The following is a 27,132-nucleotide window of genomic DNA, read 5'->3' on the forward strand; positions in this document are numbered from 1 at the left end:
TTAGCCAAAATTTAACAGTTTGGCTGAAGTTTTCCATGCTGGGGCTGGGTGTCTGCCTAAGGCTAAATGTATTTAGAAAACTTCAGCAAAAATGGTCCAGCTATTTCTGAGAAAGAGATTAGGTAAAAATACATTGTTTTGCCCAGGTTAAAAAAAATCTCAGAGCTGTTTCATTAAGAAGCTCTAGTGTTGGTGCAGGGAATAATATTTTGGCCGGGGTGTCATCTGGTGTTAGGAATGTGCCTCTTGCCTTTTCTGTGGAAAAACTGCCTAATTGGGCCAAGTCATAAATCTTTCCAAAAGCCCTGATTGCACATGGACAGCAGAGACTTCTGAGAGTCTGGCAGCTAAATTCTTCAAAGATTCTTTCTGCACCGAGCAAGCTCCAGACCAGGGAGACTGTCTCTTCTAGTGCTGTTGGTGCACTACCTGCTGGAGCACGGGCGACATAGAGGAGGATGCAGCCTAAGTGAAATGCCTAGGGGACAAGAGCTGAATCCGGGAGCAGGAGAGTAGGAAGTAGAGCAGAAGAAAGAGCCTGGGTTACAGATAGTGTTGCCAACTTTCTACTCGCACAAAACTGAACATCCTTGCCCCACCCCTCCTCCGAGGCCCTGTCCCCACTTATTCCATTCTTCCTCCCTCTGTTGCTCACTCTCCCCACCCTCACTCACTAGCTCATTTTCACTGGGCTGGCTCAGGGAGGTGTGGGAAGGGATGAGGGCTCTGGCTGGGTGTGTGGGGTGGGGCCAGAAATGAGGAGTTCAGGGTGCGGGAGTGGGTTGCAGGATGAGGCCGTGAGGGCTTTGGCTGGGGGGGTGTGGGCTCTGGGGTGAGGCAAGGGATGAGAGGTTTGGGGTGCAGGTGGGGCTCTGGGCTGGTGGGGGTGGAGCTGAGGGGTTTGGAATATGGAAGGGGGCTCTGGGCTGAGGCAGGGGGTTGGGATGTGGGAGTGGGTACTGGCTCTGGGGGTGCGGGTTCTGGGGTTGGGCCAGAAATGAGGGGTTCAGGCTGGGGCAGGAGGGGTGGGGGATGTGAGGGCTCCAGCTGGGGGTGCAGGCTCTGGTGTGGGGCCAGAGATGAGGGATTTGAGGTGCAGGAGGGGACTCCAGGCTGGGACTGAGGGGTTTGGAGAGCGGGAGGGGGATTGGGGCAGGGGTTTGGATGCAAGAGGGAGTGAAGGCTCTGGCTTGGGGTGCAGGCTCTGCGGTGAGGCTGGGGATGAAGGGTTTGGGGTGCAGGAGGGTGCTCAGGGCTGGGATCAAGGGGTTTAGAGGACGAGAGGGGGATCAGGGCTTGGGCAGGGGGTTGGGGCATGGGAGGAGGTGAAGGGTGCAGGCTCCAGGTGGCGCTTATCTCAAGCAGTTCCCAGAAGCAGCGGCATGTCCCCCTCATACACAGAGGTACGGCCAGGCGGCTCTGTGCGCCGCTCCATCTGCAGGCTCCATCCTGCAGCTCCCATTGGCAGCGGTTCATTGGGGCAGGGGCAGCATGTGGAGACCCTGGCTGCCCGTACGTGTAGGAGCCGGAGGGGAGACATACCGCTGCTTCCGGGAATCACACGGAGCCACAGCAGGTAGGAAGCCCACTTTAGCTCCGCTGCGCCACCAACCAGACTTTTAACGGCCTGTTCAGTGGTGCTGACTGGAGCCACCAGGGTCCCTTTTCGACTGGGCGTTCCAGTTGAAAACCAAATACCTGGCAACCCTAGTTACAGACTAGGGCTATGTTTACACTAGCACTTTTGTCGGTAAAACTTTTGTTGGTCGGGGTGAAAAAAACATCCCCCTGACAGACATAAGTTTCACTGACAGAAGTGCTGGTGTGGACAGCACTATGTTGGAAATGCTCCTCTGCCAACATAGCTACCGCCTCTCGTTGGGGTGGTTTAATTACGCTGATGGGAACGCTCTTTCTGATCAGCATAGAGCAGCTACAAGAGAGTCCTTACAGTGGTGCAGCTGCAGTGGTACAGCTGTGCCACTGTAAGATCTGTAGTGTAGACATAGCTTAGGTCTAGGAGCTGGGGTTTGGGAGTAGAGGGAAAAAAGACAGTACTGTGATGGGGAAGGCTGGAGAGGACAGAAGGGGTCCTGGGTCTGTGACCTCTAGAGTACACTCCCTCCAGATGAGATGGAACCTAAGATTTTGGAATCTCACTTTTCTTCTTCTGTTAGCAAATATTTGTGAAACCCACTGGCAAAGTGTCCCGTCCTCCTCTAGCACTGGTCCACAGGGAGAATGACAACCTACGACTCCTATCTACTACGTTAGCTCAGATGGCAGAGATCTATGCAATGGATCTAAAGGCTACAACCTTACTGATGACACATGGCTGTCAATATGGTTCTATATGATTTTTTAAAAATCTAGTACATTACATTAAAAAATAAACACTATGTTAGAAGAATGTCAAGGTTGCAAAGCCAAACACTCAAAAGTTAGGAAATGCCAGAATTAAGGTTGCCTGTGCAACCTTAGTTTGACTTCTTGTGAATATGCATTATGACAGAGTCTTTTTAATTATGTGATCACATGCTGGTTTTTAAAAGTTTGCATATGAAAGAATTCATTTTAGTTAATGTATACATCTACAAATATTTGTTTTTATGTTTCATTAATAGATTTATATCTCTTTTGTCTGTCCAGAGAATATTTACCTGTTGCTTTTTAGGATTTAGGAAAGAACTTCCTCATCCATAGAGTAGTCCCACTTAAATCTCTTCCCTGAGATAAGTCTGTGTTTTCACATTTTTCAAGAGCTTTTTCTAGAGATCAAAGACATTCTTTGCATCTAGAAAAATAAAGATTTATTGGTTCACCTTACAGATGTTGTCTTGTCATTATCTTCTCAAAGCACACTTTCTCTCACTTTTTAAATGTAAGTGCATATCAGTTTCTCATTTGTAATACAAAATATCACTCTAAATTTACTTTCTTTTCATCTTAAACCCACATTGTACATATTTCAGTAGTAAAAAAGATAAAACACACTTTTATGAGCTAAAGGTGGTAAAAAGTAGGAAGTTGTAAAAACATAACAATACTAAAATCAGGTTTGACTGATAATTCATTAGATTATTTAAAAAAGTAAACAATGTCTTTAACATAAAATGAAGGTTGTAATGATATCATATTTAAATCCAGCAACATTTCTGTTTAAGATAAATTGCTAAGCCAAAAAGGGGATTGCCCTTCACTATCTTGATGTATAAGCACTAGCTCAGTGTGGTAGCTTTGCCTTGCCGTTTTAAAAAAAACTATTATTTTTGTATTTTTTTCTTTCATAAGAAATATAGATGCTTGTTTCTTTCTCTTTGCTGCATGTTCTGTGTAAAATCTTTGGAAAACCTGAACATTTACATGAGTCCGTAAGTTAAACTGAGATTTTCCTTTTCACACTATCTACTTTATATCCTGCAAATAATTAAGCATGTGATTAATTTTATGCAAGTAAGTAATCCCATCACCTGTTATGTGTTTGCAGGATCAGGCTCTATGGTCTTGTCTGCACTAGCAAAATTAGTTCCTATATTTAAGCAGCTACCAGGAACAGTACTGAGCCAATAGTACAGATGAGGCTCAAGTGTTTTTACAAGGTTTTCACCATAGGTGGCAAAAACATATGAACCTTGTCTACACAGCAGTACTGGCAGTTCCAAGCATTCAAAAATCATGACTCAGCCTCCTCCAAAAATCATGAGAGGCTCAAATAATAATAATAATATTGGGATTATTTGTTTTGTTTTCCAATTGTTGGGTTACATTTTTCCCCTTTTTTCTTTTTCCAAAATGATGGCTAGAAACTTGCTTTTTAAAAAAAACCTGAAAACTGAGATTCTCATGTAATTCCATAGTTCCAGATGCTGAGGCTTCAATTAATCATGACCTTGCAACTTTGTATTAGTACTTACATCTTTGCTACCACTAGTGCAGCTTTAACATGGATGACAGCTGCTATAAATGGGACACTAATCATTCTAATGTAGACAAGGCCAAAGTTTGTCTACACTAGACAGTAGTACCGCGTTAACGACGTCATTGGTAAAAAGGTACTTTATACTGGTATAGCTATTCCTGTACAGCAAAGAGACAAACTATAAATTGCCTTTGCACTAATATAACTACATCAGTTAAAAAAAAATCACATCCCTAACCAAAATAGTTTGACTGTAAGACTTTTCAGTGTTCACCAGGCCTAAAAATCAGCTTATTCCCCTCAAGTGGGAAGTGGGACTGCTGCAGCATTGTGTGCTAGTCTTAATCAGGCCCTCTGATGACCTTGCCAAAGGCCTCCCGCAGAGAGTGAAGTGAGGTCTAGGTATGCCACCCATGTCAAACAAGGAGATGATGGTGATCATAAAGGAGCAGAAAAAGAAAAACACAATTGTTGTTGATTCTGCTTCTCATTTTACCTTTAATGAAATCCAAAGCACAAAAGATTTCAGATGTTAGAAATTTGGAATTAAAGTACTAACTCTGGCCCTGCTGAAGATGTCCCGGGGAGAGTCGGAGTGGGGAAGCACAGGACATTGGAAAAGGTGGGGCCATCCAGTGCAGTTGTTCTCAAACTTTTGTACTGGTGACCCCTTTCACATAGGAAGCCTCTGAGCGTGACCCCTGTTATAAATTAGAATACCTTTTTATATATTTGACTCCATTATAACTGCTGGAGGCAAAGCGGGGTTTGGGGTAGAGGCTGACAGCTCCTGATCCCCCATGTAATAACCTCAGGACCCCCTGAGGGGTCCCGAACCTCTGATCTAGTGCTACCTTGGAGGCAAGGCAGAGAGAGCAAGGAAGTCAGGTTGCAAAGTGGGACGGTAAGGGGGCTTGGGACAAGCTGAGGATGTGAAGGGCAGGGGAATCAGTTCTGGAGGGAGCAGGAGGTTGCAGAAGGCAGCTGGTTGGTTGGGAAACAGGGGCTTAGAGGCGGAGGTGGCAGGGCCCCTAGTGCAGGGAGCTTCATTGCTGCTGTATGGCCCTGGCCTTACTCCACCCCTGAGCGCCATCCAGCGAGCGGGAGTGAGCGGCAGAGCCCCCAGGGGTCGCTGGTGTGGAAACAGCAGGCCCCCGGCGCGGCTCGGGGAGGAGCGAGCGCCGCGCAGCAGAAGGCGAGCAGCGGGCTCGGGGGCGCAGACAACTTCGCGGCGAGTTAGAGCCGGCAGCCCGCGGTGCCTGGGCTGTAACCTGACACCGGGGAGAGAGCGCGGCGGCGGAGCGGAGGAGGAGAGAAGCCCCCGGGAGCGAGGGAGTGGGATGGTGACCCCCCCCGCCGCCGCCTCCGCCTCAGCCTAGCCGGACTCGGCGGCGGCGCCCGGGACTCGCGCTCCCAGCCGGGCTCGGGGCAGCCGGCCATGGGGAGGGGGCAGCTCGCCTGAGCTCCCGCTAACTTTCCCCCCGGGCGGAGCGGAGCAGGCGGATGGAGGATGCGCTGTCCCCGGCGGGCTGTGTGACCCGGGGGCGGCGGCGGCGGGGACGATGAAGAAGCAGCCGCAGCAGCACAACAGCAGGGGCTGCCAGGAGCCCCGGCCCCATGTGGCCCCTTCAGCTGGAGGGGGCCCCGGGCAGGGGGGTGCCTGGAGGAGGAGGCGGCCCCTCTCGCTGCTGCCTTTCCTCTCGCTCCGAGACTACGGCTTCTGCATGGCCGCCCTGCTGCTCTTCTGCCTGGGCTCCCTCTTCTTCCAGCTCAACGGGGGACCCCCGCACTTTCTGCTGGACCTGAGGCACTATCTAGGTAAGGGCGGCGGGCTGCGGTGGGCGGGGGGGGGGGTGAATGCCGCGTGGGGAGCCCCCTCCCCAGGGCTGGGACGCTCGCATGCCTGGCCGGCTCAGCCCCACTCCAGTCACCGGGGGGGACTTGTTGCAGCTCCTGCTGCCTTGACGTGCATCCTCTGCGTGGCGGCGGCAGGGGAGGATGGATGCCCTGGCGATCAGCCGGCCTGCTAAGCATCGCGGGGCACTGCGGAGCCCTGTGCATGTGTGTGTGCGGAGAGCCAGGCTGAGCAAGGAGCAAGTGGCCCAGCGCACATGCTGTGCCAGTTCCCCCCCCCCCCCAAGTGCTTCGTCGCTCGCCAGAGCCCCGCGGGATCCGAAATTGGCCCCAGCTGGAAAATCTAGCGGCGTTCAGTGTGGTGCAGAGCTGCGATGCTTTACCGGGCCTGGCTAGTTTAATTCTCTAGTCCTTGAATAACCAGGCCTGCAAAGGTATTTTTCAGTTTTGTTCAACTTTTTAACAAGAGAGGCTCCTTTCTCGAGAGTGTCTTGACCCTGGTTTTCCTTAGGTTCAAGGACTGCACGGTCCTCTGTACCTTCCTAATCCATATTCCTAATAGTGTTCATTCAGGCTGAATGTTTCTCGCAAAGAATGTGAACCTCTCTCAACTATGTGGCTAGGGGAAGCACAGGGGGTGAGGCTAAGTCTCTGGCTTCCTGAGTTGGAAAGAGGTGATTCCCTAGAAAAATAGTGTATTTCAGACTTTTGGGTCGATGAGTGGAAGCAAAAGAAGTTTTGTGAAGAATTTGGGAAGTAAATCTGCAGGATCTTATATTCTGAGTTTGTGTAAGAAGCCGTGATGTATTGGTATAGTCCCCAAATGAGAAGCTCAGTTTACACACAGCTATGCTACTGGTGAGGAGGGAAAAACGTGCAGTGCTTTTCGTAAATACCTATGAGTATGTGTTTAAAAAGCAGGAAGTAGGGAAAAGGATGATCAGAATGAACTTGCTGAGAAAATAGAGCTTTGGCAAAAGGTAGAGGACAGTGCACTGGAGACTATTTCTAAACTCTGAAACTAAATTAAGGCCTTTGGTCTTTTATCTTGCCTTTTAAAACTGTACTGAGAAAGGGTTTATAAATCTACATCTCCACTACTAATTTAGATTAGAACTTGGAATTGCAAGTGAAAACTATAGTTATTGCCCTCAGGATATAAATGTGGAAGTTCAAGCATAACAAGTCATATATTTTCATATCTCTAGTTCAGAAATACTAGGAGTTAAGTTTTTTACACTATAGAGGAGACAGGAATGAACAGGTATCTGAATAAATTTAATATTCTGTTTATTCATGATGGAATAGATTTCTGTTTCTGAAGTTTGAGTGAGATTTTAGGTTCAAAGCTTCTTTTATCCTTGATTGTAACATTCCTTAGTAGTTTGGCCATTAAATTTGCCCAGCTTATTTAAGCATTTTAGAAATTTGCAGATCTTTGTCTAAAACATTTTGTGAAGAATGAAGTATAAAAAATACATTAATAATTTTTACCATAGGTGTTTCTCTTGTTAATGTGTTGCTGATTTGATCTTTGTCCCTTATTAAAGACGTCAGGAATAATTCAAATAAGCTGAGCATTGTAGAAGGAGCCATTGGTTTTCCCCCAGGAGAACCATATTCACTTTAAAACTAAAATACAAGAGTTGATGAGAAAGCTAACACGTATTTTGAGAAGAAATTAAAACAGAAATGATCTGACTAAAACTGAAAAGTTTTCAGGCCCACATTTTAACATCACTAAGGCTTTGATTGTGCGGGTAGGCATGCAAACAATTTCATGTGGTCTTGGTGATGTCAATGGGACTACTCACATGCAAGATCAAGATAAAGGCACACAATCAATTTTCAGATCTGAAAATGTTGTACCAATCATTATTACAGGAAACAACTAGAGCTACGAGAACAGAAAAGGAATAGAGGACAAACATGGGTTTCTCTAGGTTTTGTATTTGTTTACTTGGTGCTTTTGACAATGTTTTGCGTAGTAAGTGTTGTTGCTTTGTTGATCAGTGGCACTACTCTGGGGCGAGCTCATGGGCAGCCTTTTCCTCAGGCTCTGCAAATATGTTTGTAAACAATACAGCCTACCAGAATTGAAACTGAAAGTGAGACTGAAGAGGCAGCTGGCAGGTGTGTATTCCAAGAAATGGGAAGGTAGAGGCTGGGGATGGGTCTGATTTGTTTGGTCTTAGGTCTGACCAAATGATTTTTTTTTTTACATGTCAAGATGTGCTATTTATTTGCCTATTTATAAATATTAAGTTTGCCAGTGGCTATTAAACTTTTTTATGGACAAAATTTCCTGCCATTTTTGGCCATACACTTTCCATTCCCTTATTGAACAGTATGAAGAGGGAAGAAAATATGTTTGAAAAAAAGCTGTGATGCCTTCCTGAGTGAGAAAGTGTCTATCTGTGGTAGTTCCTCTTTGCATAGCTGTCTTTCCTCTTATTTGCAAGGCTATGTGGAAAAAATGGGCAGAGTATGGTGGATGTGGAGCTGTGCTAAACACTGTGGTTCCTCCCATGTCAACCGTATACTTGGATCAACTCAAAAGGGAAAACCGTGGAAAGGTAACATTAACTCCTGTTTTACATTCTAGGCCTGATTCTCCATGGTATGATTTCAGTTTTATGTCAGTGTGACTCCATTGGGATAAAACTCAAGTAAAAAAATAGTGAATCACAACTTGTGACTTGACTTTACGGCTTCAGAGCAGCTGTGGGACAGTGTAGTTGCTGTTTCTGCCATGTTGCCATAGACAAGGAGGGGACTTAAATTTTGAGAGCATCAACTGGAATTCCTTAATGTGAATGACTAGGATCCCCTGGCAGTGGGGAGATTAGATCTCCTAAATCCTGGTTAGTCCTGTGAAGTTTGCGGAAAATGCGGAGGCTTTTTTTCCTTGTAGCTGCAGTATTTTTGTGTTACGTTATTCCCCTTTGCATGCATTTGCGTCTAGAATGTTCACATTGCCTACGGAATGTTCATATAGTATGTGAAATATCATATCTACCTTAGCTGTTTTGAGTGGTTGTTATTGCCATAAGATTAACTGTTCAGTGGTCAATATGAAATGAGTACTATTGTCGGATTTTTATCACGTTACTGAAACCGCTACCTCTGTTGGCACTAATTGGCATTCTTGTTGGAAGTCTCAAGGGAGAGACCAAGGATCTGATTGCATATGGAGGCTACCTATTCTGTGAACCTCTTGTGGCTGGTTTAATAGAGCACTTCAGTGTCCAGGATGGCCAGTCTAGCTCCTTTTTATACGAACACTAAATTCTCTCTTGCTCACACTTTTTGTTCCACCATAAATTTAAAATAGCCACTATTATTGTTGGGCCTGCTAAAACTTGGTTTTATTGCTGTCCCCAGCCTTCCCATTTCTAAAGCAGCAGTCTAATATTTGTAGAGCTGATAGTCTTTGATGCTATTTTAGCATGAGGTGTACTCGGTAAATTTAAAATTGTTAAAATAAGAACACTTGGCGGGAAAAAAACCTGTCTTTTGCCAAATGGAAAAGAACATAGCTCTTCTTTTATCATCAACTATGTCTGTCTTCTCTAAAAGCAAACAGATGGTGGAGAAGAAAAATTCTAATTAAAAATTCTTGACAATGTCTTTTAATTTTACTTTTTGTACTTTACTGAAAGTATTTAATATGTTTTAATTGGGCTGTTGATTAATCGCAGTTAATTCATGTGATTCACTTAAAAAAATGAATCGCGATTAAGAAATGAATCACAATCAATCGCAGTTTTAATCGCACTGTTAAACAATGGAATACCAATTGAAATGTATTAAATATTTTTGGATTTTTTTTTTTTACATTTTCAAATATATTGATTTCATTACAAAAAAGACTATGAAGTATACAGAGCTCACTTTATATTATTTTTATTACAAATATTTGCACTGTAAAAATGATAAATGAAAGAAATATTTTTTCAGTTCATCTTTTACAAACCATAATGCAACCTCTTTATTGTGAAAGTGCAACTCACAAATGTAACAAAATAAATCTACATAACTGCACTCAAAAACAAAACAATGTAAAACTTTAGAGTCTGCAAGTCCACTCAGTCCTACTTCTTGTTCGGCCAATTACTAAGACGGACAAGTTTGTTTACATTTATGGGAGATAATGCTGCTGGCTTCTTGTTTACAATGTCACCTGAAAGCGAGAACAGGTGTTTGCATGGCACATTTGTAGCTGGCATTGCAACATATTTACATGCCAGATATGCTAAACATTCATATTCCCCTTCATGCTTCGGCCACCATTCCAGAGGACAAGCTTCCATGCTGATGGCGCTCGTTAAAAAAATAATGTGTTAATTAAATTTGTGACTAAACTCCTTGGGGGAGAATAGTATGTCTCCTGCTCTATTTTACCTGCATTCTGCCATATATTTCATGTTCTAGAAACCAGTCTCGGATGATGACCCACATGTTGTTCGTTTTAAGAACGCTTTCACTTCAGATTTGACAAAATGCAAAGAAGGTACCAATGTGAGTTTTCTAAAGGTTGCTACATCACTTGATGCAAGGTTTAAGAATCAGAAGTGCCTTCCAAAATCAGAGAGGATCCGATGTGGAGCATGCTTTCAAAAGTCTTAAAAAAGCTACACTCCTATGTGGAGACCTCAGAACCCAAACCACCAAAAAAGAAAATCAACCTTCTGTTTGTGGCATCTGACTCAGATAATGAAAATGAACATGCGTCGAGTCTTCACTGCTTTGGATTGTTATCGAGCAGAACGTGGATGCATGTCCACTGGAATGGTGGTTGAAGCATGAAAGGGAATACGAATGTTTAGCATATCTGGCACATAAATACCTTGCAATGCCAATTACAAAAGTGCCATATGAACACCTGTTCTTGCTTTCAGGTGACATTGTAAACAAGAAGAGGGCAGCCTGATCTCCAGCAAATGTACACAATTTTTTTGTCTGAGTGACTGACTAAACAAAAAGTAGGACTGAGTGGACTTGTAGGCTCAAAAGTTTTACATTGTTTTATTTTTGAATGCAGTTATTTTTATACATAATTCCACATTTGTAAGTTAAACTTTCATGATAAAGAGATTGCACTACAGTACTTATATTGGGTGAATTGAAAAATACTATTGCTTTTGTTTTTTATAGCACAAATATTTGTAATCAAAAATAAATGTACAGTGCTCACTTTATACTTTGTGTTCTGTGTTGTAATTGAAATCAATATATTTGAAAATGTAGAAAACATCAAAAAAATTTAAATGGTATTCTATTATTTAACAGCGTGATTAAGCACGCGATTAATCATAAGTTTTTTAAGCGTGAGATTAATCACGTTTGATTTTTGTAAGCGCTTGACAGTCCTAGTTTTAATAATATCTCAGTAATAAAGACAGTCTGTGCTATACCTGCCCGTCAGCCTTCCTAGTTTTAAAAAATGTTTTTCTTTCCCCTTACAGCATGTGAAAGTTTTCCCTTTTGTATGTCTATCTAGTAAAACAGTAAAAGTGACTATACACAAAGTGCTATGAAATGCACAAAATACACAAAGTAGAGGAAAAATATTTTCTCCAACTTTTTCAATCTTTTCAGTTTCTGTGGCAATATTACATGTTTATTACAATGGAAAGTATACAATTTTCAGTCTGAAAATTGATTTTGAGTTGGCGTGTTCCTTTAAGACCCTACCAATAAAAGTCCCATCAATTCTTCATAATAGATGTTAATGGTGGGCGTGGGGGGAAGAGACATATTTCTCATCCCTGTATAAAAATCTGATGAAATGTATTTTTCTGTTATGGTCATCTATTTGTTAGAGGAGGGAAAAAAGTATTATTTTATTTTTTTTAAGGGACAGTGTGAGAACTGGTATGGCAAAAATGTAACCCACCAGTTGTGTTTTGGATCATGTCATAAGTGTATGCCTCATTATTGTCCAGAACTTTCAACCTTCCAAGGCCCAAATGTGGGAAAGAGACCTCAAATGAGGGGGACAAACTAACTGGTCTGACAGTTACCTTTAAGGAGCTATCTGTATAATAAATGTATGTGCTTATTTATCTGCTCTGTTCTTACATTGAAGCAGAACAATGATACATAATAGAATCTCATTTTTCAAAATGCTTTTTTTAAACAAAAATTGAATACAGCAGTGAGAATATCTTAGTTACATATGAAATATGCTTTTGTGTAACTCTCACACTACTGATTGTGAAATAGGGGTGTGTGTGTTTGGTTTGTGTGTTTAATTGAACCAACTTTGTAGAAATGTTGATTTTTTACTAAGTAGTTAACAAGACAATCTGAACAGATTGAATTAAAACTTTGCTGTGTTCTTTTCAATTTCAGGAACTTTCTTTACGCTCAAAATGGATGATGTTTCTTTGGTGGCTTTGAAATGCTTTGATTTTTAAATTGATTTTAAGGATTTATTACAATCCATAGATGTATTAATTGCTGTCTTTGTAGAATCTGAAAATCTAAAATTTTTGTCATAAAGCCTTGAAAAAAATGTGATAGATAGTCAAAAATCTCTACCTGATATTTTTCTACTCTCTGCTTCCTTGGGCATTGTTTTGTACTGAGAACATGAAGGTATTTTGTTTAACTAGAATGTGTCTGAAGTTTAATTCATTTTACCAATCTCTCAAAATTAAGATGAGTTTTAAGGAAAAAAACAAACAAATGTACCTCATCTCAAATAGCTTCTTTTTTAAGGCTGTGTAGGAATGTTGTTTTCCATACATTACTTGCTCATTGTTCACAAATTGTCCACTTGTAAAAATAAAGCTTAAAATGAAGATTTAGAATATGATACATTTACAACTTTTAGATTTGGCATTTGCAAATAGAAAATAGGAATAAGTACAGTGTCCTTATTTGTTTCATGAGTGACTTCAATTTTTGTGGAGAGTACTAGCTTTTAAATAGTAAGTTAACTGTTACCATGGCTATACAGTTATAACAATAATAACTTGGGGTCATAAGTGTATTTTGATGGCATTCTAAAATAGCATTTTCCATTTGGAGTATTGAATGGTGTTTGTTTGGAGATATACTGGGAAAGCACTACCCATGAACAGGTGTTGAGGTAAGTATGCAGCTGTGTATACTTCTCCACATTTCCTATCAATGACCTTAACTGTGATCTTGAAAGGATTTATTCTTCTCCGCGTGAAATACAGTGTAACTTTCATCCTTTCCAGGATTCTTCTCAGTGTGACTTCTGTCATTAGTATCAGATTATATAACAGGGAGTGATATATATGATAGGAAAGGATGGATGGCCGAATGGTTAGGACACTAGCCTGGGACTTGGCAGATTTCCTGTTTGGCCACAGACTTCTTGTGTGACCTCGGGCAAGTTGTTTGTTCTGTCTGTCTCAATTCCCCATCTATAAAATGAGCATAGAAGCAGTTTGCTGCTTCGCAGAAGTATTTTGAAGATAAATACATTAAAGATTCTGAGGTGCTCAGGTTCTACAGCCCTGGGGGCCATATAAGTATTTAAGATACATCAATATTTGTAGTATGGGCCATAGTCACCTCAGGATTCTGGTCCTACCCAAAACAGATGGTGGTGGTACTTCAGATAAGGCACAGGTTGTGTTTTAAGATGGGACTTGGAGATAAATTAACACAAAATCAGTTATCTAAGTATTTACCCTTCTTTTTAAAGCTGTCATAGTAAACTTTCAACATAATCACTTTTAGTAAGTTTACTAAATCAAGTATTTGATATAAATAACCTCTGAAATCCAATCATGGGGCTTTAATCTGTTCTCTGATGTGGACCTATCAAGCGGAGTGGTATTTTATGTATCTGAGGGCATAACTATGTCACTTACCTTCTGTTCCTGTTGGTGCTTTTTAGACTTCCCTTGCAAATTGAGTAATACAATAAAAAAACACCTCAGTTCATTTTGTTGCTCTAAGCTTCTCTTCCTCCATGAATAAATGGCAGGCACTCTAATAGTAGCTGAAGAATACGCAAGCCAAAATAAAGCAAGAAAGTGTCAGGGGAAAAGTGCTTCTGGATTAATGGACTGACTTTCATATTCCCTTCTGAATTCATGTTGGTTTGGGTTTTTTTTGCCTTTACTTATGGTGTCAGAAAGAACGATGTACATTTAAAACTGCCAGAGAGGGAAACGATATAAGTACAAAGGCTTCTATGCATGATGCTCTGTGGGGAAATAAAGTCTGCTTGATATGCTGAATCATAGCATGTGATAAGTGATATCCCTTTTGGTTTTCCTACTTCACTGACTCCTGAGATTGGTCAAAGTCAGTTTACTTTGAAGTTTTTGAATGAAACTGGGCACTTAATTAATTTCAGAATCTGCATATGAGTGTATGGTGGGAGAAATTAGTGGTCATAATTTGTTTCATTGTATAAGAAATTACACTTTTTTATATAAAATCTATATATATAACACAAGGACGATTCATTCCAGGAGGATTTGGTGTTCTTGGAATTTTGGGGGATGGGTGAACTAGGTCAACAAAATAAGAGCTAATTTTTAGAAAAACTTGAAGTACACCATGACTGACATTTGAACCTCCCACCCCAATATTAATTTTTCCACTCATTTTATATTTTTCTTTTTTGTATACTTCTGTGTTTCCTGACTCCAGTTGGGACCAGAGGTTGAAATGCTTCAGATGAGAGGGTATTATAAAATAATAAATATTAATAAAAAAAAGAGACTCTCCTGACCAATGTTTCTAGTTTGACGAAGCACAGGAAGTACTGGAAATCACATGAGTGCTTGTTACAAGATCTTCACCTCCATTTTTCAGGCCCAACGGGGTTGGATACTTACTATAAAATATTTAGAACATAGGTGCTGAGTCCATGGGTGCTCCAGGGCTGGAGTACCCACAGGAAAAAAAAAATAGTGAGCACCCACCAGCCCCAGCTGTTTTTCTGCTCTGGGAGGGCGGAGCACATCAAGATGGCAGAGTGGGGGTAGGAAGTGGCTGAGTGAGGGGGCAAAGTTGGGGTGGGAAGAGGTCGAGCAAGAGCAAGACCTTGGAAGATGGGAGGCGGAATGAGGCTGGGGTCTCAGGGGAGGGGGCAGAACAGGGGGGAATAGGCAGGGCAGCGCCTTGGGGGAAGGTGTGGTGTGGGGTTGGTGTCTTGGGGTGGAGCACCCACAGAGAAAACTAAAAGTCAGTGCATCTGATCTATAACCTTGGGTTTTTATCTAAACTTTCATCCACTGCTAGTGTTTATACACCGTCAACTGTGTTATTGTGACCCATGAGTGGCTGTTCTACATACAAAGATAAGTCTACTACTGTTGACAGCTGGGGGAGATTACTCCTTGTGGGACTTTATTTAATTTAATAAATTGGTTAGTCTCTAAGGTGCCACAAGTACTCCTTTTCTTTTTGCGAATACAGACTAACATGGCTGTTACTCTGAAACCTGTCTTTGGCTCAGGTGGAAGAAGCTTGTGCTTTTAGTGACAAGTCCTAGGTTCAAATCTCCTGATAACCCACTGCCCACTTTTATTGCTCCATCATTCCTTGGGGTGGGGGTCGGGGGTGGGGGGGGATAAAGAAAGCTGAGTTACACAAAGTCTCTTAAGTAGAGCCAACAGAGTTAAAAACTACACTACATACACACAAATCAGTGTATGCAGGCATACATAAGAAAATGAACTCTAAAACTTTTATTCTGGACTGAAACCATTTTAGATGTTTACAACCAGTGCTAGCCTGATTCCCATTGCTCAAGCATTATAAAAATATACTTGTCTATTTTTTCCCCACTTCATATTATTTCACTCTTTGAGAAGAGTAAAAGAAAGCCACAGCTATTTTCTTTTCTGCAACTGAACTCTTATTTTTGATCGCCATTCTGCAATTAAGTTATTGCTGCTGTCTGATTTAATAATAATAATAATTAATAAAGGTTGGTTTTGTTGATGGTGAAGTTTTGTAAGTGCAGTAATCTTCACCAAGTGGTGCTACAGTGTGTTTGGACTATATAATCAGAAGGCATATTCTACTCTACTCTCTGTTCCCTTGTGTCTCATGAGCTGTGCAGCCATGGCGCCCAGTTGCACCTGGGGTGAGCCTTCCCCTCCTCCACCGTGAGCTGGAGGTTGCATTGAATCTGTAATAATATAATTCTGTGACAGCATTGAGAACTCCTTGTTGGTTTGAAGGGAGATGAGACTGTGAATGTTGCATCCTCAGAACTCTGCCTATTATCCTTGCCTAGGTGTGGATGGAACATGCTGAGCCACAAAGAAAGGCTTCTGCAGAGTCAGGGTGTGTGTGTGTGAAACTGTCTTGGCTCAACCTACATTCTTCTCCTCCCAGCCCCCCCCTCCCCCCCAAAAAAAATTGGGAGTGAAGAAGTGAGTTCTCTGTTCCATTTTTCTGTCTGTGGCCAAAAGTAACAGGATGATTTGTTTTTGTTTTAGACAGTTCTGTGGAACACTTTCCATAGTATCTGGGCACCTATGAAAAAATTAGCAGACACCGACTAACTAGAGGCTTGGGCTTACCCATGAGAGGTCTATACAAAAGATGGTGCAGGTAGGAGGGCCACCTGTGAGGTCCATGTGCAACAACTGCAGTTCCTCAGCTGTTCCTCATAATTCTAGCTTTCCTAAGTGGTTGCAGAATGATACTGACATATGACGTATGCCAATTTCATTGCTGCCTAGAATGGTTGTGTGTATCAAACTAGTCATTCTTCTATCAATTTCATTCTGTGGCTGTTTAGAATGTATTGACAGCTTTTTAAATCTTTTTTAGATCCTTCTATGGCTCCCATTATTGTAGTATCTGATGGCCTCACAAACTTTCATGGGTTTATGCTCACAATACCAGGTAGGGAAGTGCTGTTATTCCCATCTTACAGATGGGGAACTGAGGCACAGAGAGCCTAAGTGACTTGCTCAAAGTCTCACAGGAAGTTTGTGGCAGGACAGGGAAACTGATGCTAACTATCCTCCTCTCCTGTGCCTCTGCTGATTGGTAACACGCTGCCCCAGGCATTATGACATCCACCACCAGACAAGACAACAGAAATCGGTATTGCATAGGGTATTCTTTTCTTGCCGAAATATCAGTTGTGAGCATGAAAGAATGTGAATGGACAAGTTAGTGAAACCACAGCATAGAGTATCTACCTTATACATTTTAGATAATACTAAAACTGTTGCTATGCATCTCCTTTTCCTATAAAAATTAGAGATAGAAGAGATATATTAGGTCATCAAATCCATCCCTCAGGCAGTACAAGATTTTTCTCTGCAGGATATTTTTCTACTGCTTTGTCCAGTCATGTTTTAAGTGAGCCAAGCTTTGGGGCTTCAGCCAACTACTCTTGGGGGTATGTCCCACAATCTGGTAAATCTAGTTTTTACTAAGCCTGTTTTGGGTCTTTATTTATTCTCATTACTTCTAGTTACCGTATAACCTTTTCATACCATCACACCATCCTTTTGTCTCCAAAAGTTTTAGGGACATAAAGATGATTATATCTCCAGTTTAGTAAACAAATCATATGTAGTCTAACTCTGAAATTACTAAACTTGATTATTTCAGACCCACATTAACTCAGTCCCATTTGTCCACATCTTTCTAGTACAGTGATGTCCAAAACGGAAGGTGATATTCCATGTGTAATCTCATAAAAAAATAATACAGACAAGAATCATCACCTTCCTAGCTCAATGATAGGATGCCTGTGTATACAGCTCAAAAATCATACTGGACTTTTTTCTTGCCATACAAAATTTCAAAGACATGTTTAATTTGCTTCATACTCTCTCCTCACGTATTAGTCAATGATTTCCAAGTTTCTTCCTTTCATCAAAATACCTGGAATTCAGGTTATTTTTCCTGTAGATATTTCAGACCAGTGGGGTAAGAGACTCAGAGACATGGGAAGAGCTAGTGAGGAAATAGGAGCTGCTCTCAGAAACTGGAGCCTCCAGTAGGACCAGAAGTACAAGTCACCAATAGTAGAGTAACATCAAGAGGTATATGTGGATGGGTGAACAAGGTGGCTGGGCAACAGGAAACCAATGAAGCATGTGCGAAGGGAGACTCGTATGCAGGGGAGCAGAGAGAGAACAGATGGAAGAAGAAGAATGAAATAAGAGCAAATGATGACAGCATGATACTTTTTTCTAAAAAGAACAAAAACACCTACTGCATTAAAAAAACACATAAAATACAATTAACATTTGCCTAATGTTGATTTTCAGGCAATACCGTAGGTTGTTGTTTTTTATTTCTTTTGCTATAGATTTTTTTAAAAATGTTCATATACACAAGTTCTGAGCACCTTCCCAGCCTCTTGCTACTACATAAACAAAGTGATAAAAATAATACAAAGCAATTACTGTAATTGTCATAGATTTTATGCAGATGAGAGAAGTGGCCAGAGAGAGAATCTCTCTACCATATTTAAAAACCTTCATTTTAGGGCTATTAGTTTTTAGAAAAAAGGTGTTGAAATTGACAAGAAACCAACACTTATGGTATAAGCATACAAATGAAAAGTCAATGATCTTTTAATTGGGGGAAAAAAAGGTAAAAAGAAAAAAGAAGGAGATTGGAAAACACTGCTGGTTCTACTTTGTATGTAAAATCCAGGGTAGCATTAGTGAATGTTAAAGGAAGCAATAAAACAAGCACGTTCAAGATAGATTTTAAGCCTGAGACTTAAATTTTGAACTGAAGCAACAACCCATGTATTAAACTCTTGTAAGAAACCCAGAGAGAGAGAGAGTGTGCACAGTGTATTCCAAAGTAACCAATTGTTCTGATTATTTGGCCAGCAATAACAGAGAAACCCACCCATAAATTTGGCATGACAAGTTATTTTACTATAAAATATATTCAACAGAACATCAAGACGGCAACAACAGTATTCCAAGACACATTGCCTGCCAACGTAGTGGTTCCTGCCATGATATGGAACACCTAACAACCCACCTAAATACACTTCATTTACATTTATGCTGGACTCAGAAAGCCAATACTAGGCTCTTAGCTTTATGTAGCTCTGAAAAATGTATGGTATATAAACTACCTAGCTTTGGACCATTTGTGCAATAGTGAAACAAGTGAACATGAGAACAGATGCATCATTTCTTCCAGATATAATGGAAACTTCCAGCATTTAACTACAAAACAGAAAAAATGTCAATCTAAATCAGTGGTGGGCAACCTGTGGCCCATGGGCCGCACGCAGCCTGTCCGGGTAATCCACTGGTGGGCTGTGAGACAGTTTTTTTTACACTGACCATCTTCAGGCACCACCCGAGCCCTCAGTGGCTGCGGTTCGCCGTGCCTGGCCAATGGGAGCCGCAAGAAGCGGCAGCCAGCATGTCCCTGCAGCCCACGCCACTTCCCACAGCTCCCATGGGCCGGGAATGGCAAACCACGGCCACTGGGACCTGCGGGTGGCTATGCCTGAAGACCGTCAATGTAAACAAAACTGTCGTGGCCCGCCAGTGGATTACCCCAGCGGGCTGCAGGTTGCCCACCACGGACTAAAATCAAGGGGAAGTTGCACTTTATGCAAACCCTTTGATTTCAAAGTGGTCCTAATGCACCACTTTAACAGTGTGACAGAACCCAGGTATTTTCAGAGCCACTTTCTGGGTGAAGTGAGCTGATTGTAATATGTGGGAGGGAGATTATTTTGGGGCTGGGAGTGTTAGAAGGTCTGTTCTTTTCAGCCCCCAGCTGAAAAAATCAAAATAAATGATATGCACATTCAGTGTCTTTTATCCAAAATTCTCAAAGTCATTTGAAACAACTAAACCTCGTAGCATTCTGTTAGACAAATAGGAATTACTATTCACGTCTCACATATGAAGAGAAGTTTTTCAGTGAGACTGAGGTAGAGGTGGGAACAGAAGGTGTAGGTTGTGCCTCTATCCCTTTCTCTAAGCACTAGACTGCACACGACATTGCTAATACTCATTATTTGATTTTCTTTACTGACTAAAACTAATCATTTGATGTAAATCTTTCCAGAATGCTTGTCTGATGAGTCAAGTGAATCCAAACATTCAGCTACTTTATCTTTGAATGAAAAACTTGTTTTCTTAATTTTATGGAGTTTTCTCCTCTAATTTTTTTAATCTGATATTTTTCTAAACAAGCAGTGAGTCAAACTTTGGCACAGTTCTAGGATTCTTTATAGCTAGGCATTCTCCTTTTTTCTAAAGTGGAATGTGGAACCAGCTGATGGTTTCAGTGTTTTTCCATAGATTTTTTTTTTAATGTGACTATTAGAAGCTATGGGATTAGATGATTTGTGGGATTATGAATGGTATGTGGTGTCTTTTACCTCCTGGCCACCAGCTCAAGTACAGCTGATGCTGACAGAGACAGAAAGTTGTTACTGTCTCAAGGCTGTTCCGGAGCTTCTGTGGAATGAGTTGATGTCAGTTCAGTGTTCATGTCACAACTCCCACTATCACCACCACAAGCACTAACCTGTTGTTGGTCTCATTAACAGAGCCAGGGACATGGGGAATGAACTGTTTTTTCTCTAGATATTCAGCTAGGTCATGGTTGAGACACAGCTGGGGAAGAGTAGGGGAAGCACGTATTGGATTTGTTTGTGCTGTCCTTGTTATGAATGTAGAGGATTTTGTTGTAGAGCTGTCAATCCAGCATCTTTTATCAGGAACAAATTGCTTAAAAATGGTGGCTATGCAGTACTTGAAAATCCTACTAGGTGTTGTAGAGGAGGTGCAGACTTTTAGCAAGACAGCTACTTTTGCAAAGTAACTGCTGAGTGGGATGCCTGCCAGACTGCCCGGCTTCTGGTCCTTCATCTCAATCGTATTTAGTTCTCAAAGAGCAGTGTTCATTCAAAATTCTTTAAATGCTTTACAAAGGAAGATTAATATTATCCCCCTTTTATAGACAGGAAAAGAGGCAACATGACTTGCCATATAGCCAATCAAGGAAGTCTGGGCAGGACCAAGAGTAGCACCCAGGTTTGCTAAGTCCATGTTCATTACCTTATCCACTGGGCAATAGCTCTCCTGTCATTATTGCTCAGAAGAGCTAGTAATAAATAATGACAGACTTCGTAGTGTTCGTGAAAGGGAGGAACACATGGCACTGTCTTGTGCCCAGTGCAGGCAGTTGCTGTACAAGTTTCTCAGCATAGCTGAGTAGCTTGAATGAACAGAAAGTGGTCAAATCTAGCTTCAAAATTTACAAGGATTTTTGTTTTTTCTTAAATCTGGCATTACTGATACAACCTTGCCTCTCCTCACCTATCTTTACTGTCTTTATCTGATCATTCTACTCTGAAGATGTGTGGAGAGGGGCTTGACCGGAAAACATGTACAGTATGCATGCTGGAAATCTGTTGTTGAGAATGAAAAGGTCTTGCTTATCCACGAATAGTAATCTCTAAGAATCTTCATCCAGGTTGCTCATATGCCATGCATCAGGTTCAGGACAAGATACTGAACAGGGAGTGGGGGACAGAAGGTAATTGTTGGGAGTATTTTTTTTAAAAAAAGTGGGGTGGGAGAAGTGTGGACAGACCTGTTAAATTTTCCAGAGTTTAAACTGTAAAAACATATCTTTTAGGGTTCTTCACTTAGAAATGTGTAAAGGAGGGAACAGAGAAGCAGTAATTTAGGTTCATATGCTCCTTTAACTTGCATGGTATTGAGGGGAACACCTGGCAAGTTAGGGTGGTCTGTCTTGGAAAGGAGCCTTTTCTCATGGAGGAGAAGATAGCTGGCAAGTTGTACCATTCATGTAAATTTTGCCCTTTTCTTGGGCCAGTTGGCTCTTTATATCTGGAGAAGATTCCTCAACTCTAAGGTAGGTACCTACACTCTTTCTGAAGTGTGAATAAACAGAGGTATTTGGTTTCAGATCGTTATCAGGTCACAAACAAAAATTAACAAACTTTAAAGTGACTTGATAGTATGGTTAATGTTTTTTTTTCTTAAATACGTTTGTGTTTTTGGCGCAGCTGGATGTACAGAGTTTTCTGTTTTCATATTAAATTATTCTGGATCCTAATTCAAGCCTGAAGTTTTGGTCCTGTAAGAAAGAGATGTGGTGGTCTGACCGTTCCTCTGTAGATGGTGGTTTACATCACACGCAAAACACAGCATGGTTCAGGTTTGCTAATTAAGTTCCAATTTAAAACCGACAAGTTTAGCAATTCAGTTGAAATTTGGCTCTGGCTCAACGGTATTTCCTCATTAGTATACTAATGTAAATAAATACATTAAAAGCAGGGTTTTTGCTCTCCTCATCGTCCTCACCGCTAACTTCAATTTATGTACTTATTTTAAAAACAGTGTTAAACCCTTATTCTGGTACCTTCCCTTTGGCCAAGTTCCTGGTCACCTGTGTCTTTGGGGGACAGGGAAGGATTACTGGACTCCAAAATCATGGACCTTTTCCCCCATTTGAAACTTCCCCCTCTGTGATGTTTCATCAGCTAGAAACATTAGTGTATGGATGTGTGTAGTGGTTTTTTTATTATATTCCACCTAAGATTCTTAACCTTTTGTAAAATTCACAACCACAGTTTGGAACCTGCTTCACTGGAATATGTTCCTGCTTTAATGTAGAGCACAGGGGTGGGGATGCCCAAGCATTCTTTCTCTCCTCCTACTTTTGTTGCATTACTCATAAACCATTAATGAGGTGAGGGTAAGCTCTAATGTAGGATTGCAATGTGTTCTGACTCCTGAAAGGCTGTACTTGTTCATGAACTAAAAGAACAGTATGACCATGAATAGACCCATAAAATATCGTGTAAGCTCCTGACTGTTTTGGTTTCTTTTGAAAAGGGAAATATACTCTTCGCAATTCTAATCCTTCTTGAGTTCCAAGAATTTAATCTTGGCAAAGGTCATAAGGCAACCGCCTTAACTTTTCTTACTAGGCACTATTCAGTTTCTTGATTTTGTTCCTAAAAGGTTGTTTTTCTGCTGAGATGGCAGTTAGGTAGAGACTAGTTTATTTTCTTTAATTTCTTTCACTAGAAATAACTTGAAACATGCTGTTTAAGTGGCTTTATTCTACTGTAATATATTAAAGTGTCCTTGAATGTACATTTCTTCATTTCTTTATTTATTTATGCAACTCTATCTCTGGTTTGTTTTATTTGGAACTCAGGCGAGAGTGTCACATTCTCCTTGTTACCTTTGTTTAGGGGGAAAGTCTGCTGGATTTGTTTCTTCTGGACCTAAATCCCCCCCCCCCCTTTTTTTTTTTTTTTTTAATTTAACTACAGAAGAATATGAAGAATCTATGAAGCTTGCTTCACTCTAGACTCTGCATTCAGCACAGGTCCCTTTTGCTCAAACTTCTCTCCTGCCGTAGTTGTGAGGTCCTCCGCTTGTTGAAATAACTGTGCCAGGTTAGCACCACAGGGATAGAGAGGCATTATAGCTCCTTGTAACTTGGTTTCTGTAAGATGTAATGTATGATTTAGCCAAGGTGGTGAAGACATGTAGTCATTCATGCATCTTGTAAGCATAAATGAATCCAATATCTTGCTGTTTAAACCTATGTTATTTTCCTTGCCTTGCTCTTTGGAGGACAGTGTACCAGTGACATTGCTCCTAATTTTAAAAAATGGAATGAGGAAAGGCATGAGTGATAGAATAAAAGTACCTGCTATTAGACCTCTTTGACCACCAAGGTCATATGAGTTGTGGCTGATTTCCTTTTAGTTGTGGAGGGCTAGTACTAAGCAAAGAAGTAGATAGACTATCCCCACACTTTTACTGACATGATTGTTAGGTAAATATGGGATCATATAAGAACAGCATCCTAGAAATTTTTTTTTCTAAGAATGGAAATAGGCTTGTTTTGAAGCAGATGTGCTTGATATCCATGGAGGAATTTGTTGGCACTCGTTGGCACATCTGACACTGAGCAATAAGTTAAAGTGGACTTAACAGTAACTTTGGCTTTAGTGAGGTCACTTGTCCTAAAATTTGAAATATACTCCCCGTTTTCACAGCTGTCCTGTACTACAATTTAAAGGGCTTCAAGTTCTCTTCCCCCCCACCCCCCATGTTGTATTTTTGTATCCTCCTATGTATCGTCACACATTGGCTTAGTGTCAGAAAGTGACTCCCTTAAGACCAATATATAATAGTGACATCTCTTTTTGGAGTTAGATGACTTTCTGGAAGAGCAGAACATGCAGTCAAGTCCAGAAAAGCTGTCCACATCAATGAAGGAGCAGAGGTGAATTGTCAGCCTCAGGATGAAATAGAGAGGAAATGCATCGTGTCAGATCCTGGGAAACAAAAAGGTGCCAAAAGAGAACCGTTTTCATACTACTTCTTTACTTTGTGTTTACAGGCCTTGATTCCAATTTCATTAAAGTCAAAACTTTCCTTGTCTTCAGTGGGAACAGGGTCAGATCCAAGTAGCACATTTTTCATTGTATATCTCATTGCATTTTACAAACTTGAGAGTGCATTATTAACCCCATTTGTAAGAGGAGTGAAATGTGGCACAGAGAGGTTTTTACTTCTTGAAAGGTACACAGAATGTGTCACTGGTAGAGCTGGAAAGAGAATCTGGGTTTTGTAACTCCTACTCAGTCCTTAGACTGCAGCTGACCCTGTGTGAAAATTTCATTTTACTACATTCATAAATCACCATTATGACTTCAGTTTGTTTTCAGAACTTTTTTTAATAATTTTTTGTAATCTGATTTATCCACTGCACTTAATGGCAGGCATGCAGCCTGATTTAATTATCTTGTTGCTAGAGAGGAAGTGCTAGCTATGACCCAGGATCATTTACCTTTGAACAGTTTGTCTATTAACTACTGTATTCTTCAATGTAGATGGAGGCTACTTTGCTGCAGACTGTTTTCTTGGTCATAAAGTGTTCTTTGCACAGAGTTACGTTCTGTTAATTTAGAAAGAGTAAATGGGCCAAAGGTATTAACATACCCCAATCACTGTCCAACATTAAACAGTGTTAAGCAAGGTTCAGGGTTTGGTATGCAGAAACTTCAGCCTGCTTAGTACCATGGCAAATACACCATTAAAAATCCTTTTAACCTTTTATTAAAGAAAGATACAGAAAAGGAGGAAAAACAGTTATAAAGCATTGGAAATGTCAAGTATTAAATAAGGCTTTCATTTTAACAAGATTTTTTGTTCCCTTGACCTTTAGCTGGACAAAGTTTTAAAAGGAAAAATACCCATTTTTCACAGTAATAACTGTCCTTTTGCATAAAAGAGAAGGTAGTTGAGATGAGCTGAAGCTATTGTTGCTATTGTTCTTGTTAAAGTCCAGTCTCATTTCATCTGAGGCGATGTTTGGGATGCAGCTGGTATGGGGTGGCAGTGTCATCTGGATTCTGTCCTGGTTTGGTCAGGACATTTCTTAAGCTCAGGATGATGAAAGCCTGGGGTCCCACAAAATGATTGAGGTGGCATCCATGATGGCAACGTGCTCTCGAGAAGCTTCCATCTGTTGTTCCATCTTTTCCCCGTAAAGCCTTTCCTTAAGGATCCAAAACGGGAGCGATGGATAGAATAGACCATCCCCTCATTATTTTGTCCACCAGTTAGGCCTAATATTCATCACACTAATTTTCTGGTTCTACCTCTTCTTCTGTTTCTACCAAGCATGATTTTAACATAGTCCTTGAATTATATTAACATGACCTTTTTTTTGGTTGATCTAATTTCATTTCTCTGTTTGTTTTTTGCGTTTGTTTAGTAACATTGATTATTGAAAGCAACTTGACCTATATTCTATTAACATTTGTTGTAATAATCTATAACATTTTATGAACTTTCATATACTTTTTATAATTGAGTCACAATTAGGGTAAATTAGTAGTCCCAGTTATTACAACAATTATTTTAGTAGGCTTGTGCAATGTATTCATTATCCTCCCTGTACCATGTTTAAAGTCTTTCTTACATGCTACAGATATATAGCTGTTCTGTGACTAAGTAGTCAAACTGATCGGTGAATATAGTAATAAACTTGCCATATACTTCCAAACATGGTGTAATTTATTTCACTGAAACGTTGAAATTAATCCGTTTCAATATGAAACGGATACTTCTGGCAAGCTGGATGTAATGCCAAGAACAGGAAGTCTGAAGGCTTTGGATTAAAGCTACAGGAGGCAGGAGAAAATAAGGATATCTTTATCAGTTAACTTAATAAAACCATAATATAATAAGATTAATTTTGAGTTGGATGTGAGTTTCATAGAGGGATTACTACTCTGTTTATTGAATTAATGAGATAGGAGACAATGAGTCAAGCATTTTACATCAGTATGCCCATGACATTCGCATTTGGGTCTGCAAAGCTCCACCATTCAAAGGATTTTTGGGAGAGTTTTCTGATTTGCTGGAGGTAGGGAGGATTGACATTTGAACATTTGGTGCATCTTTCCTTATGCAGCTTCCTCAGAACTTATTCATTTTTCTGTGTGCTAACAAGATCAGCTTTTAGACACAAAAAGTTAAGTTCAGAAGAACTTTAAAATGTCAAAATAAGGCCATGCAATCTGATCCATGTTAATGGACCTCTGCACCCAGGTGGAGCTTTGTTGACTTCAGTGGGACTGCATGGATACAAGGGCCTGCCTGCATGGCTCAGATTATAGGATTGGGGTCTATGTTTGCACTTCATTAATTTTTTCCCCCTGAAAGTCTGTAGTCTGCTGGATAGAATATCTCTAAGTCTACAGAAAAATCACCTATGACCGGGGTTCTCAAACTGGGGGCTATTACATGGGGGGTCGTGAGCTCTCTGCCTTCACCCCAAATCCTGCTTTGTCTCCAGCATTTGTAATGGTGTTAAATATATTTAAAAGTGTTTTTAATTTATAAGTGGGGGTCACACTCAGAGGCTTGCAATCTGAAAGGGGTCACCAGTACAAAAGTTTGAGAACCACTGGATGATGTCCTTTGCTTTAAAAAGCCATGAAATAGTTCCCTGTTCAAATATTTGTTTAAACTCTCCATTGTCTGTGGTAGTTTCCAATGCAGTGTCTCACTGATCACTTAAAATTTTTTCAACATAGAGTAATGGATAAAGGAGTATCAGTTGACATAATTTAGACTTCCAAGCCTTTGATCAGGTCCAGTATGAGAGTCTGCTAAAGAAGCTAGGTCAACATGGGATGGGAGGCAAAGTATTTTCATGGATCAAAAACTTGCTAGGAGATAGATGAGGTTTAAATAGTTGTTTTTCTTCATGGCAAAAAGTTAACAAGGTTCTATACTAAATCCCATGTTCTTTTGTGTATTCATTAATATCTGGAAGAGGAGGATGAGTAGTGAGGTAACAACATTTGCAGATTTTACGGAAAG

At 40.8% G+C, this 27,132-nt stretch overlaps 1 protein-coding gene across 2 annotated transcripts in view; it reads left to right on the forward strand.

Annotated features, from left to right (window-relative positions):
• The first annotated feature begins 5,086 nt into the window (after window positions 1-5,086).
• UST (uronyl 2-sulfotransferase) overlaps window positions 5,087-27,132 on the forward strand; it is a 292,952-nt gene continuing 270,906 nt past the window's right edge. For both annotated transcript variants that reach the window (XM_073337584.2, XM_073337585.2), the window contains exon 1: window positions 5,087-5,737. In XM_073337584.2, the coding sequence (XP_073193685.1) occupies window positions 5,482-5,737 (256 nt within the window). In that variant the 5' untranslated portion in view covers window positions 5,087-5,481. The remainder of the gene's footprint in view (window positions 5,738-27,132) is intronic.

Source organism: Lepidochelys kempii, chromosome 3 (genome assembly GCF_965140285.1).
Source record: "Lepidochelys kempii isolate rLepKem1 chromosome 3, rLepKem1.hap1, whole genome shotgun sequence".
Lineage (NCBI taxonomy): Eukaryota > Metazoa > Chordata > Testudines > Cheloniidae > Lepidochelys > Lepidochelys kempii.